The 13,382-nt window shown below is 43.4% G+C and overlaps 1 protein-coding gene across 2 annotated transcripts in view; it reads right to left on the bottom strand.

Annotated features, from left to right (window-relative positions):
* SCUBE1 (signal peptide, CUB domain and EGF like domain containing 1) overlaps nt 1-7,289 on the bottom strand; it is a 156,135-nt gene extending 148,846 nt beyond the window's left edge. For both annotated transcript variants that reach the window (XM_077337820.1, XM_077337821.1), the window contains exon 1: nt 7,115-7,289. In XM_077337820.1, coding sequence (XP_077193935.1) covers nt 7,115-7,202 — 88 coding nt within the window. In that variant the 5' untranslated portion in view covers nt 7,203-7,289. The remainder of the gene's footprint in view (nt 1-7,114) is intronic.
* Between the last annotated feature and the right edge of the window lie 6,093 nt (nt 7,290-13,382).

The following is a 13,382-nucleotide window of genomic DNA, read 5'->3' as shown; positions in this document are numbered from 1 at the left end:
AGTAGACATGCAGTCTGAAGCTCTACCCATGAGGCTGAGAGTTCAATCCCAGCAGCCAGCTCAAGGCTGACTCAGCCTTCCATCCTTCCGAGGTCGGTAAAATGAGTACCCAGCTTGCTGGGGGGTAAACTGGGGCAGGCACTGGCAAACCACCCCATATTGAGTCTGCCATGAAAACGCTAGAGGGCGTCACCCCAAGGGTCAGACATGACCCCGTGCTTGCACAGGGGATACCTTTACCTTATTCTGTGTTTGAATAACATAAATAAATAAAATAATTAGCATGAATAAATAAAATATAGGAAAGAGTACATTTTTAAAATTGTGTCCAAAAATAAACACAAATCACATTGAACTGGTTGAATGTGTCTTTACATTGATATTGAGAAAGAAATGACTGTCTATCCACTGCTGCTTACAATCAGATGTTCACAAGTATTACTTTATCAGAGTGAAACTCTACAGAATTATTTCTTACAATTGCATATTTGAAGAAGAGCTGGTTTTTATACTCAGCTTTTCACTACTCAAAGGAGTCTCAAAGTGGCTTACAATCACCTTCCCTCTCCTCACAACAGACACCCTGTGAGGTAGGTGAGTCTGAGAGAGCACTGACAGAACTGCTTTTTGAGAACAGTTCTAACAGGACTGTGACTAGCCCACATGCACCCAGTTGGCTGCATGTGGATGAGTGAGGAATCAAGCCCAACTCTTAACCACTGCACCAAGCTGGTGTAATAGCACAATATTTTTTTTTTCAAATTCAAGGCTATTTCTTGCTTTTTCCACCTGTGCCTTGTCAAGTTAGAAGAATGCCTTTGTATGTTTTCTAGTGCTTTTGTCCTTCTCTTTGAAGTACATGGAAATGGAAATCTTCCTAGTTACCTCTAGCATGTCTTTTAAAGGGACACTTCTCACTCAATGGGAATGCACATTTTCTGCTCAGCCATGCATGTCCAATACAAGAAGCACTATGAAAAGTGGCCCTAATGATACTGTCAGCATCCCCTTCCCACTGACAGATGCACCCGAATTGGAAGGGAAACAGAAACACAAACACACACAGAAAAGAGCTAAGCATTTCCAGAATCCTGGAGCTGTCACCCTGGCTTGGGGAATATTGTTTCACTGGGCTGATCGTTGACACTGTGCTTTGACTTAGCTGTAGTCAGCACAGGCATCTGTTCAACAGAAGTCTGACTCATGAAAGTCTGACAAGCCATTGGGTTGCTTTGAGGATTAAACTGTGGAAGAGAGAACCACATCTGCTGCCTCAAGCTCCTTGGGAGAAGGGTGGGATAACACCCCCCTCCTGCAATAATAAAAGCTAACTGTGCTTGATTCAAGGAATCACAGTAGGAAACACAGGCATAATTATTGTGTTGTTGTATTGTCATTACTAGCTATTAAGGGAGAAGGGCAGGCAAATAATAAATGTCTTACAATAAAACTTGCAAAACAACAACAATACATTGTACATTCACAACACAGAGGATAATAGAACCTTCTTCCTTTTTCTCAGGTGAGCATTCAGGAAAGCTTACCCCGTGTAATATGCCTGAAACTTCCCCAAAATAATTCAGCATGCCACACTTCCCTTGGGATTCTGTTTGCTTGGATCAATCAGCCAAAGGCACAGCTACCATTAGCATCCCTCATGCACATCACATTTAGAAGTAGAGGAAATGACCAGAGTCACACAGTGCTGGTTCTATAATATACCAATTAGCCATATTTCAAATATGGTCTGTTTTTTTTTTCTCTTGTGTATTTACAATATAACCTTGGTCAGCAAATGCTTTTCTGGATGGACCAAGAAAAGAAGAAAGCATGATAGATCAGGCAACATGATAGGACTCTTTACAGTGGCCTGCTGTCACATTGTGCTACCATAGCCACTCTTTCTTCTGCTCTTCCATCTAGGTAAGAGCCAGATTGGTGCAGTGGTTAAGAACAGCAGCCTCTTCAGGGGTAGTCAAACTGCGGCCCTACAGATGTCCGTGGACTACAATTCCCATGAGCCCCTGCCAGAGTTTGCTGGCAGGGGCTCATGGGAATTGTAGTCCATGGACATCTGGAGGGCTGCAGTTTGACTACCCCTATATGAAGAACGAAATTAAAAGACGCTTGCTCCTGGGGAGGAAAGCTATGGCAAATCTAGACAGCATCCTAAAAAGCAGAGACATCACCCTGCCAACAAAAGTGCGTTTAGTCAAGGCTATGGTATTCCCAGTTGCAATGTATGGCTGCGAAAGTTGGACCACAAGGAAGGCCGAGCGTCAAAGAATTGAGGCTTTTGAACTCTGGTGCTGGAGAAGACTCTTGCGAGTCCCTTGGACGGCAAGGTAAACAAACCAGTCAGTCCTAGAGGGGATCAACCCTGACTGCTCTTTAGAAGGCCAGATCCTGAAGATGAAACTCAAATACTTTGGCCACCTCATGAGAAGGAAGGACTCCCTGGAGAAGAGCCTAATGCTGGGAGCGATCGAGGGCAAAAGAAGAAGGGGACGACAGAGAATGAGGTGGCTGGATGGAGTCACTGAAGCAGTAGGTGCAAACTTAAATGGACTCCGGGGAATGGTAGAGGACAGGAAGGCCTGGAGGATCATTGTCCATGGGGTCGCGATGGGTCGGACACGACTTCGCACATAACAATAACAATATGAAGAACAGGGTTTGATTCCTCACTCCTTCACATGTAGCCATCTGGGTAACCTTGGGCCAGTCATAGTTCTCTCAGCCTCAACTACCTCACAGGGTGTCTGTTGTAGAGAGAGGAAAGGCAGGCAATTGTAAGCTGCTCTGAGACTCCTTTGGGGTACAAAGGACCAGTTCTTCTTCTAGACTGGTCAGGAGGGGGCAGGCAGCATTGCTCAAGAAGGCAGATTTAGCCAAGGGGCCTCCAACTGGACATACATTGCTTCTCTTGGAATTGTAGAGCCTTTTAAAAATATATTAATATAGTAGTAATTTTTATAGATATACAGAATGAGTGTAAGAACAAGTGAATTAGTGTAAGACTAGAAATGAGCAACTGATAGACACTCCTTTTACCCAGTGCTGTCCACTGGTGGTGGTTCTCCAAGGTGTCTGGCAGAGGTCTTCCCCAGTCCTGGGCTAGGAAAAGCAATGATCAGGATACGGCTGCTCTTATGCCCACATGGTAATAATTCATTAAAAAGACAGTGATTTTCCATCAATTAATTTTCATCAATTATTCTGTGATCTTTCCCCTCCTGCTAACCAAGACTAGCGTTGTGAGTCAGACAGCTGTCTCTTCCTCTGAGGATGAGGAGATGGAAGACATGAAAGAATCAGGATCTGTGCATGTGGAATGCCCATCTGAGCATCTGAGTTTAGGATCCAAACCAGCAAAAGAATCATTCTGGGAGGAAATAAAGGAGCAGAAATCAGGTTGTCACTTGCTACCGGTGCTCTCTGAGCCAACAGTGTCAAAAACAGAGGGAGATTGACAACTCAAGAGAGACAAAGAAGTGCCTGTTTGTTGGCACAACAGTGTTCAGTTTTGGCTCCTTGATCCTCCATGCTTCTTTGACCTTGGATGGAACACTTGGCCCCCAAACCTATGTGTCTGGTTTGCTAATTCTGCTTTGTCTCTTGCCTTGATTCCTTGTCTCAGAACTCTTGGGTTGATTAAAAGCACCAGGCTCTGACCTGAACACTACTTTTGATTAATTACAATTGCCTGTGTGTGTTCTGGAGACTGTGCTGGTCAGCACTAGGCATAGCCTTAGAGACGACAACTGTTTTAGTTAGAGGTGCTAAATACTAAACCTAGAACTTTGTGCATGAAAAGGATGGGCTTTACCCCCACATACAACCCTTTTTAATTTTCATGCAAAAACTCCAAGAAGTAGAATACTAATGTTGAAGTCAGCTCACTGGTAGAAAAAATTATAAGAATCTGCTAAATGTTAACTGACTAGATGATTTTTCTGTATTTTACTGTTGTAAGCAGGAGCACCATAAGTAGAAAGAAAGCGATCCAATTTTTTTGAGGACAAAATACCAACGTGAGCCCCATCAAGAAAGGGTGGGATAAAATTACACTAGACAGGTAGAAACAGTTACAATTAGAGAGGTAGTTAGTGTACTGAAGCAGTGCCCAGGGATTATTTCCATGGGAGATGAGACTTCAAACCCGTTATAGTCCTTCAGGGTTTGATGATGGCAGACTTGGTTTATGTCTGACACAACACAGCTTAGTGCACAGTACACTGATCTTGCTAAAATAAGCCTGAGTCCAAATCACAATTCAACAATGCAGTTTAGTGAGTGCTCTAGGCTTAGTCACCACTGCTCAGCCAAACCTACTTCACATGGACATTGCACGCTATTCTCATCTCCACAGTGCAAAAAGCATATTCCTATCACCAGCCCTATAGAACAGGGGTAGTCAACCTGTGGTCCTCCAGATGTCCATGAACTACAATTTCCATGAGTCCATGAACTGTAGTCCATGAACATCTGAAGGACCACAGGTTGACTATACCCCTGCTATAGAACATTTTTTGCATTGAGTGGGTGCATATTGCTAAAAGGATAAGCACGCCTATTTCACTGAAAGATACTGCAGCAGGAAAATGTTATTTCCCTTTCAGAAAACAGAGAAATGCTTTGTTGATGCTCTTATTATGGCAATATCTCAGCTTATTTAAGATGCAGTTGTTGGAGTTGGAGAAATGCATTGACACCTCATTCCCTTTAGGTGTGATAACATTAGTCCAGAAAACTGACTGTCAGAAGCAGTCATCAAGGTGCCAAGGGGGAAAAGGCTGTGAATCAGCTGGCAAACATGTATCTGACAGACAGGCTTTGAGAAACTGTGGTGTTTGTAGAAGAAGGTGGCCCAAGGCCATTGATTCCTTCCTCAGCGCTCATCAGGCCAGCATGTCCTTAAGTGAGCATGCCTTCATATGGATCAGCTGGGGTTCCTTAAGCTTATTGGCTTTGCAGCCACCACTAAAAACTATGCTGCCACTGAACTTGAATCTAACTCATTAAAACCAAGATCCAATACAGGTAAAGACTTCTATAATATGCATGAATGAAGGCATGGGATTAAAATAAAGACAGGGACTTCCTGATCACACATGTGAAATTAGTTTCACACTTATTAGATTAACAGGATCTCAGAAAAGTTTCACCAGAGGGATAAGCACTTTGATTGTTAGCTGGAAATCCTAACACTAATTAATTTTAAAAATATTCACTCAGCCATCTCCAGGGATAAAACACCTTGCAGGAAACCTGAGGCAGGCACTGTTGGTTTATTTACTTATTAAATTTCTAGTCCTCCTTCCTCCTTAGACTCAAGGCGGATTACAAGATAAAACCCAATAAAACTCCATAAAACCCCAATCTTAAGACCAAAGCCTCAGATGGCAGTCCTCCCCACAGTCATCAGAAAGGGTGTCTGATGACATAATGTAGCCTGAGAGGGGCCCCACAGAAACTACATCCAGGCATACACAGGAACATGTTGCAAAGAGGAGGAATATAAGGAAAATCAGAGAAAGAACTATTGTTGTCCAGGGTGAGCTTCTTCTAGGTAACTTTAAAAAGAAAAAATATAGAACATGGAAGGAACTTTGCTTTTCCAAAACATGAGAGACAGCAAGAGGAAAGACTTTTGCTTGCCTCTCCACCACTGAAATGGGAGGGAAAGAGAGGTTTGGGGTTGTTCTTTTTTTCTTTTGATTTATTTTAGCTACTGAACCAGCTGAGAAAACTAGTTGCATTTTTTTCTTTCTGCAAATTTAGTTATGATGCAGTTCTTACAGGTACACCATGGCATATTCCGGCAAAGAGGGAATAGAGCAGGTGGTGGTGTTTTTGTCTCAGTTCATACTTTCAGCTCTTTAAAAAGACTGACTAACTTTCCCATCAAGTGACAGCTGGACTCCTTTTTAAGACCATCAAAAACCTCAAACTGCATTGAGCCAAAAAGATACATTTCACAGCAACTAGAAGACGCCTGAGAGTCAGACAAATGAATGCCAATTAATTACATGGAAAGTCAAATCCAATGACAAAAACTTTTCTCTATTGCACGGCTCCAGCTAGGCTGCTAAGACTTGGGGGGGCGGATTGTTCCCCTCTCCTTCCAGGGACATAATTTGCTTTTAGAAAAGGAGTAAATGTATCTCTAGACCCGCACCTAGGTTTCTCAAGATTTTATGCAGCCACAATACCCTTTTTTTTCTGAAGAAAAACTGATGGTCTTTCCATTGTCCCACTCAAAAAGAATCTCCAGCTGTCAGAGAAGCCCCTTCCCTTTGTGTTTCAGCATGATTCACTGCTCTGAGTATGCCACCTCTGAAGACAGGTAACACCTTTATATCTTTACATCAGGATTGACTCAATGGTCTCAATACATGCAAGACAGGGAACAGGTCAGAATTACTCTTGCCCAACTGAGGTCAACTGGAAGGAGGCATGGACAGTATAATGGACCATGCAGGGATGCAGCTAGCAACATTTTGGAAATATGCAATTGCTTATTTTTTGCAATATAGCCATGTAGCCCCGGGACACAAACAGCCGGTAATATAGAGAGTAATCACACAGGTGAAGCCACCTAGCACTCCAGGGGTGGCAGAGGATAGGTTACAGGTAAGTCTTCCCCCTTGACAGTGAATCAAAATTAAGCATGCCCCATCTCCACATCACAGCCCTGGGGAGAATGTTTGGGGCAGGAAACCCTCGGGCGAGAGAGAGGAAACAAGAGGAAAACAATACACTACACAATTCACTTTTTGTATCAATTCGCTTTGTTGTCTAGACGGGTCTACATGGTCACGTTGCATTTCACTTCTTGCGAACTGCACATAACTTTAAGGCGTTGCGCCGGCGCGCGGGGGGCGAGGGGCATTAGGCAAACCTCCCCTCCCACCCCACACACACACACACACAGTCGCAGACACTCCGGCCCACGCCACTGGCCAAGCCCCCCCACGGAGGCGCTCCCGCTGCTGCCACCTTCCGGAGGTGCGCTGACGCTCCCCCCTTCCTCTCCGCCGGGACTGCAGGAGGGCTGGAGCGCGCCGAGCGAGCGAAGCACGGCCGCCCCGCTTGCCGCCGTCTCTCTTACCTGCGGCCCCGTTGCCTCCGGCGAGCCCGCCCGGCTGGAAGAAGACGACGGCCAGGGACAAGTGCCATGCCCAGCACGCAGCGCCCATGACGACGTGCAGCGCCCCACCAAGTCGGTGCCTCTCCTCGCCAAGGAGACGCGCCGAGGGCTGGCGGCGGTAGCCGCACTGACTGACGCGCTGACAGCCCCCCGCGGATTGGCCGAGGGAGCAGCCCGGGGGGCGGGGCTGGCGGGGCGAAGACCAATGGCTCCTCGGGCTCTGGCGGAGGAGGGGTAGCCTGGAGCGCTCCTCGCCTCGGATGGGGCGGCGAGCCTTGGCTTTGCCCTTGCCTGGCTGCTTGCCGCCGAGCGCGGGGCAGGTGAGGGAGCCGGGAAGAGGCTCTGCTCGCCCAGAGAAGCTCCGCCGTTCGGCTGCGCAGTGGCGCGAAGGGACCTCGCGATCAGCCCCCCCCCGTCTGCAGTAGTCTACCTTGCAGGGTTGTCGTGAAGACCACCGATATCGTGCCCATCCACGGGCTCGGGCGACTTTTTATAACCTGGCCGGCATAAGAACGAGATGGGGAGGAAAAGATCCCTTGCGTTGCGGGCTCCAGCTGAACGCGTGGGAAAGGCTTAAGAGACGCTGGACGCGAGTGGGGTTAAATGCTTTATCTTGGAGCATGTTGCCCTGAATGGTTCGCATGGGCCAATACTGTCGTGGGGTGGACAACTCCTCAGCACCTGGACACTTTGCAGGGCTCCTCAGAAGTTGTTTCCCCCAAGTAAGCACTGCTGTCGGTACAGGCTTCGCCTTTTCTTGCCAAGGAATTCAGTATTGCTTCTAGCAAGATTCGCCTTGTAGTTTTCTGAAAGCTCAGGCACAGGTGCTGCCCGTCAAGCAATCCTTGCCTCTCAATTAGGAGCCTGATCCATTACACATGGATTGAGTTGGATGAGGTTTGCTTTTGAATAACAATGATTAGAATCACAGCCATCAGCATTTTTGCTCCTTTGCAGCTTTTCAGTTAGTGTCAGGTTTTCAAGAACTGGCTCTTCTGAAGGTGGGAGGCTTTGAAGCTCTATATTCTAACAAAGCCACTAGTAGATCTTGGATCTCCTTGACGACCAATAAGAGTCCCCCCTCCCTTCCTGATCACAGGCTGAAAGAAAACCAAAACTATGTTTGTATGCATCTTTTCTGCCTACCCTTTTGGCTCTTCTGATTTGCCTTGTCATTTCCTTGAAGTCATTGCCATTAACACCAGCCACCAGATTTCCAAAATGTTGGAAATCAAGCAATTTTTTCTCATATACCTTCTCTTGAGTGCTTGTATTTGTAGAAATGTCAATTATTTTAATTAGGAAAGAAGCTTAATGCCAAAATTCCTTTACTACTGATAAACTGTTCCATTTCAGAACATGAAAAGATGACTCAAATGGTCACTTTTCTTTACATTTAAGCAATGTCAAAGTGAGCTCTTTGTAAGCCTTTCTAGAGGTAACATTCAAGCTTCATGTTGTAGATTTCATTCTTTCCCCAGAATAACAAATTATCTTTCCCATTTCAAAAAAGAATTTCTTGGCTTCCTTCTTGTTATATAGTATTAGTAATATCTAAGAACACGGGCATGTACACAGCTATTTTAGAGGAAGGACAGGATAAAACCTGCAAAAAGAGAATAGTAAGTAGCCAACTGAAATCCTTATGGAAGAATACCTGCAAGACGTAAAATGTAATCATATGCAAAATACAGATTATAGTCCTCCCTAACAAATCATGCCTGCCTGCTCTGTATGGTGCTATTCCAGAACAATTAAATTATTTGACACTTTAAACTTTCTAGTGAATCTCGGGTTTTAAACAAATGTACAGTGTTTCCACTATCATCCAGCATTAAATACTTTGGATATCAAGCTGCTGATTTCATTAGAAAACACTTTGCAGTAAGAGTAAACTGAAGGTGAAATCTGCCCCCCATGTGATTCATTTGTTCTGAGTGGTATAAGCATTGCTAATAACTAATAAGGCTTCTTAGCACTAGGAATTATATCACAATCAATTTACTAAAATAACTGCTACTTAATTCATTACTTTTAAGAAGATTACTAAAATAACGGAAAAGCTAGACCATATTTGAATGGATGAAGAAATCTATCACAGATGCATAAAATTTCATAGCTAGAAGAGTGGTAAGTCTCCTATTATTAGCTTCTAATAAAAAGGTACTGTCTCCACATGAGCTATATTTTGGAGCTAAGGAAGAATTAAAAGATTTCTAAGCTCAGAAAAGTAATTACATTCAAAGTTCACATCATACACAGTGTCTACACTACTTGCACCACAATCACATTCTTGAATATTATATCTTAAGATACTTCCCTTGCAAAACTCTTGATGGTAGGGCATTAAGGTGTGGCAACATAAAGGTACATCTATAACAAGGAATAGTCAAATATGAGCAGTAATTGGGAAACTTTCCAGATGAAAGAATACCAACCAATTCAGTAGAACAAACACACTGCGATCTACAGATTATATTGCTATAATCAAATAGATTTTTTTTAAAAAACATTCTTATGGTTTCCTGTCCGGATTATATTACTCAACTAGCTTTAAAGGGCATCACAAGCGCTAATTAAGAAATTTGTCCAACAACCTTGTCTTTTGAATTTTTCCCTTTTTTCCCTTTTCTAGACAGAGGCAGAGGCTGAGAGCAATGTGATTTGCTCAAGGCCTCACAAAGGGTTCATGGCTGAAGCGAAGTCCGTGAGAGTAAAGATGGCAGGAGTTAGTTCCTCTTCTGAGGCACTGGGGAGATGCAGGTTGACAGGGAAGCAGTGGCAGTATCAATAGGTAGGAAATAAGGTTGTTTCCCACCAAAATCTGCCACCAACACATCAATTAGACTCACTGTATAACCAACTCTGGGTGGATTCAAGTGAGTAGCTGTGTTGGTCTGAAGCATCACAACAAAATCAGAGTCCAGGGGCACCTTTAAGACCAACAAAGATTTATTCAAGGCATGAGCTTTCGAGTGCAAGCACTCTTCGTCACACTAAGAACTGACCATCATAACAATAGGAATATATAAGCAAAAGTTAATCTTGTGACATTAGTAAACTGTGTCATAGCATCCAAACATAATTCTGGGTGAAAGGAGAAGTAGAAGAAGAAGAAGAGTTGGTTCTTATATGCCGCTTTTCCCTACCCGAAGTAGGCTCAAAGCGGCTTACAGTCGCCTTCCCATTCCTCTCCCCACAACAGACACCCTGTGGGGTGGGTGAGGCTGAGAGAGCCCTGATATCACTGCCCGGTCAGAACAGTTTTATCAGTGCTGTGGCGAGCCCAAGGTCACCCAGCTGGTTGCATGTGGGAGAGCGCAGAATCGAACCCGGCATGCCAGATTAGAAGACCGCACTCCTAACCACTACACCAAACTGGCTCTACTACCTGTATTCTGTTTTCTAGCTTTAGTCTAATGTAATTCCCCCTTTTGGAAAGGCACCTGCAACACTAGTGGGTTATACCAGAACTGGCATCAGTGCCTCAGTGGCAATGCTGTAGCATTCAGTTCAAACTCTATGACGGGTGGCCCAATTGTGGCGTTCCAGATGTCCATAGACGACCATTCTTATGAGCCACGGTCAGCACAGGGCTAATGGGAATTATAGTCCATGGACCACAGTTTGGCCACTGCTGCTCTATGGTTAAAATATAGTTTTGATCAAATGTAAGACCAACATCAGCAACATGCTGTCAGATCCAGTTGCATCAGAAGTGACTTATTTCTTTCTTTATACTTGAACACTTATTCTGTCCTATCTTGACAGACTCAGGTGAATCACAACATAGTAAAATCACATAAAATTCTAAAAACACCTCCCAAAATCAATTAATTTACATTAAGATTTATAACAGCACAAGATTAAAATACTAATATTGTCCATAGAAATTTGTCTATTGTATGGGAAACAGGGGGGTCATACCAGCGGGTATAATTTGGCAGGTACAGACAGAGAGGTCAGCAGGGTCAGATGTCAGGCCTCAGCCATGGCCTGGTGGAATAACTTTGTCTTGCAAGCCCTGTCTGTCCCGCAGGGCTCTGATCTCATTGGGCAGAGCATTCCACTTGGACCTGGTTGAGACCAGTTTAATCTCCTTGGGGCTAGAGATCCTAAGTAGCTTCTGGCCAGTAGTCTTTAACACCCTTTGGGATATACAGTGGGAGATGCAGTCCTGAAGATATGAACATCCCAGACCAGACGGTTTTAACTATGTATATACAGATTTTGATATGTTGCTAGCTGCCCCCAGTCTGCTGGTAGAGAGGCATGGCCTTTAAATAAAAAAAAATGAATAAATAAATTTAGGAATTTCAAGATGAGAACTAAAATCTTGAATCTGACTTGGTCCTCAGTCTGGAACCAGTGCACCGATATATATCCTCAGTAAGCTTTCCCCGCACATAAACAAGGTCAGTCTCCCACTAGTTGTAACTTTACTCCGCACCCATTCTGGTAATGCATTCTAGGGGTCTGGGCTTACCCCAGAGTAAGCCTGCAACCTAATTATTGCCACCTGGTCAGTCCTAAGGGAGGTCACCACCTGAAAGAATACTGGGGGATGTGGTTCAGTCAGTGTGAGGACCCCAAGGGTACTAAGCAAGAGAATCTTACCATAGTACCCCAATCTTCAGCTTTCCTGTTGAAATGTTAATTTTAAAATAATTTTTCCAGGTTTAATAAACGCAAAGAAACTCACAGAATGTCAACGTTTACAGGGTTTATCCACTGCAGTGCAGGTAGTTACTGGTAAATCTACTAACAAAATTTAAACAACAAGATGTTGAACTGAGCTCAGGAAACATTATGCAAGAGATTAAGACTACATGTTGAAAGGGCTGAACTGGCTCTCCTAATTCCCATGACTTTCTTGGTCTGGCATTGTTCAAGATATGTGCTTATTATCAAGGTACACCGGTAGCTAATTAGGACCATGCTGCATTCTTAACAAAGGGAGGTTTTGAAATTCAAAGTAGGCATCCCTCAAAACATTGATTGCCTTCCATCTACATAGAGGCATCTAAATAGGGGTTTTTCCCCATAGAAGTAAATTTGGCAGCATAGCAGAGATTTAAAAAATGATATGTGCTAACAATTGTTTTACAACAGTTTCTAAAAAGAAATGCTGATTTACAGAAACAGACATTAATTTGGTCAAATTTTTACTGAAATGGAGTCAACCCTGCAGGATCATAAGCTAATATTTCAGTGGCAAAAGCCACTGTGATGCACATTAGAACAAGCTGCAAATAAAAGGTAATATGAAGGATAAAAAATGAAATGTTATGCTCCCAGTATTCCCATTTTGCCAGTCCTGGTCCAAGCCTGGAGTTCAGTTCTCACCATTCAGAATTACTTCACAGAAAAAACTCCTCATAAAGTCATTATCATTTACATTTCTAGTCGTCATAATGGAGGAATTTACTACTTTGCTTTTCTTCGGATGGAAATACATAGCAACTTATTTAAGGGTTGTGGTGAAGGAAATGTTCAGGTCGATGACAAGGAAAGGAAATATATTCGATGGAGGGAGACCAGGAGGATGCTGGGGTGGGTGAAAGCGACTGAAATGGCAAGTGTTTAACAACAGCAAGATATTTATCTACAAAGATAGGCAAGAATAAATGTGCGACTGATTGGGGAAAATTGTCCATGGGTAAACTGACGTGGAGGAAATCTCCAAGCAGTAGGAAAAGTAAAGTCCATGTTTCTATGAAGGCTGTTTAAGAAGAACAAAATTACAGAATGTGCAATATTTATTGTTTATATGCCTGAGAGTCACAGCTAGTTGATTCCTAACAAACTAAATCATTTTACAAAGTCAACATGTATGAGTCTTAAAAGTCGGAGAAACTGAAAAATCTATGTAAAGCAACTCTTTCTTTAAAAACACATTCTTCTATATAGCATCCATTCATTTGTATCCAGTGATTTTGGGCCTCTTCTGTACCACCTCCCCCCTGCCTTCTCCTCCTTCCCTTTTTCTTTAAAAGAATATTGTTTTGAAGTTGGCCAATGAAACATGTTTTATTTAAGTGCTATATTCCTGCAGCAATGGATTCTTTGAAGAACTAAAGGCTGCAGAGCACTTCATTAGTTCCACATAATGAAAGAATAGCACAATTGAAGGAGGTCTCTAAGGAAGAAGGGCATGAAAATTAGAGATCCGTCTGCTCACTTGCAAAAAATAATTGTGGATTTGCTAAATAAAGCCGACCATCTCCAT

This window comes from Paroedura picta, chromosome 5 (genome assembly GCF_049243985.1).
Source record: "Paroedura picta isolate Pp20150507F chromosome 5, Ppicta_v3.0, whole genome shotgun sequence".
NCBI classification, from domain to species: Eukaryota; Metazoa; Chordata; class Lepidosauria; order Squamata; family Gekkonidae; genus Paroedura; species Paroedura picta.
This window is presented reverse-complemented; position numbering and strand designations above follow the sequence as displayed.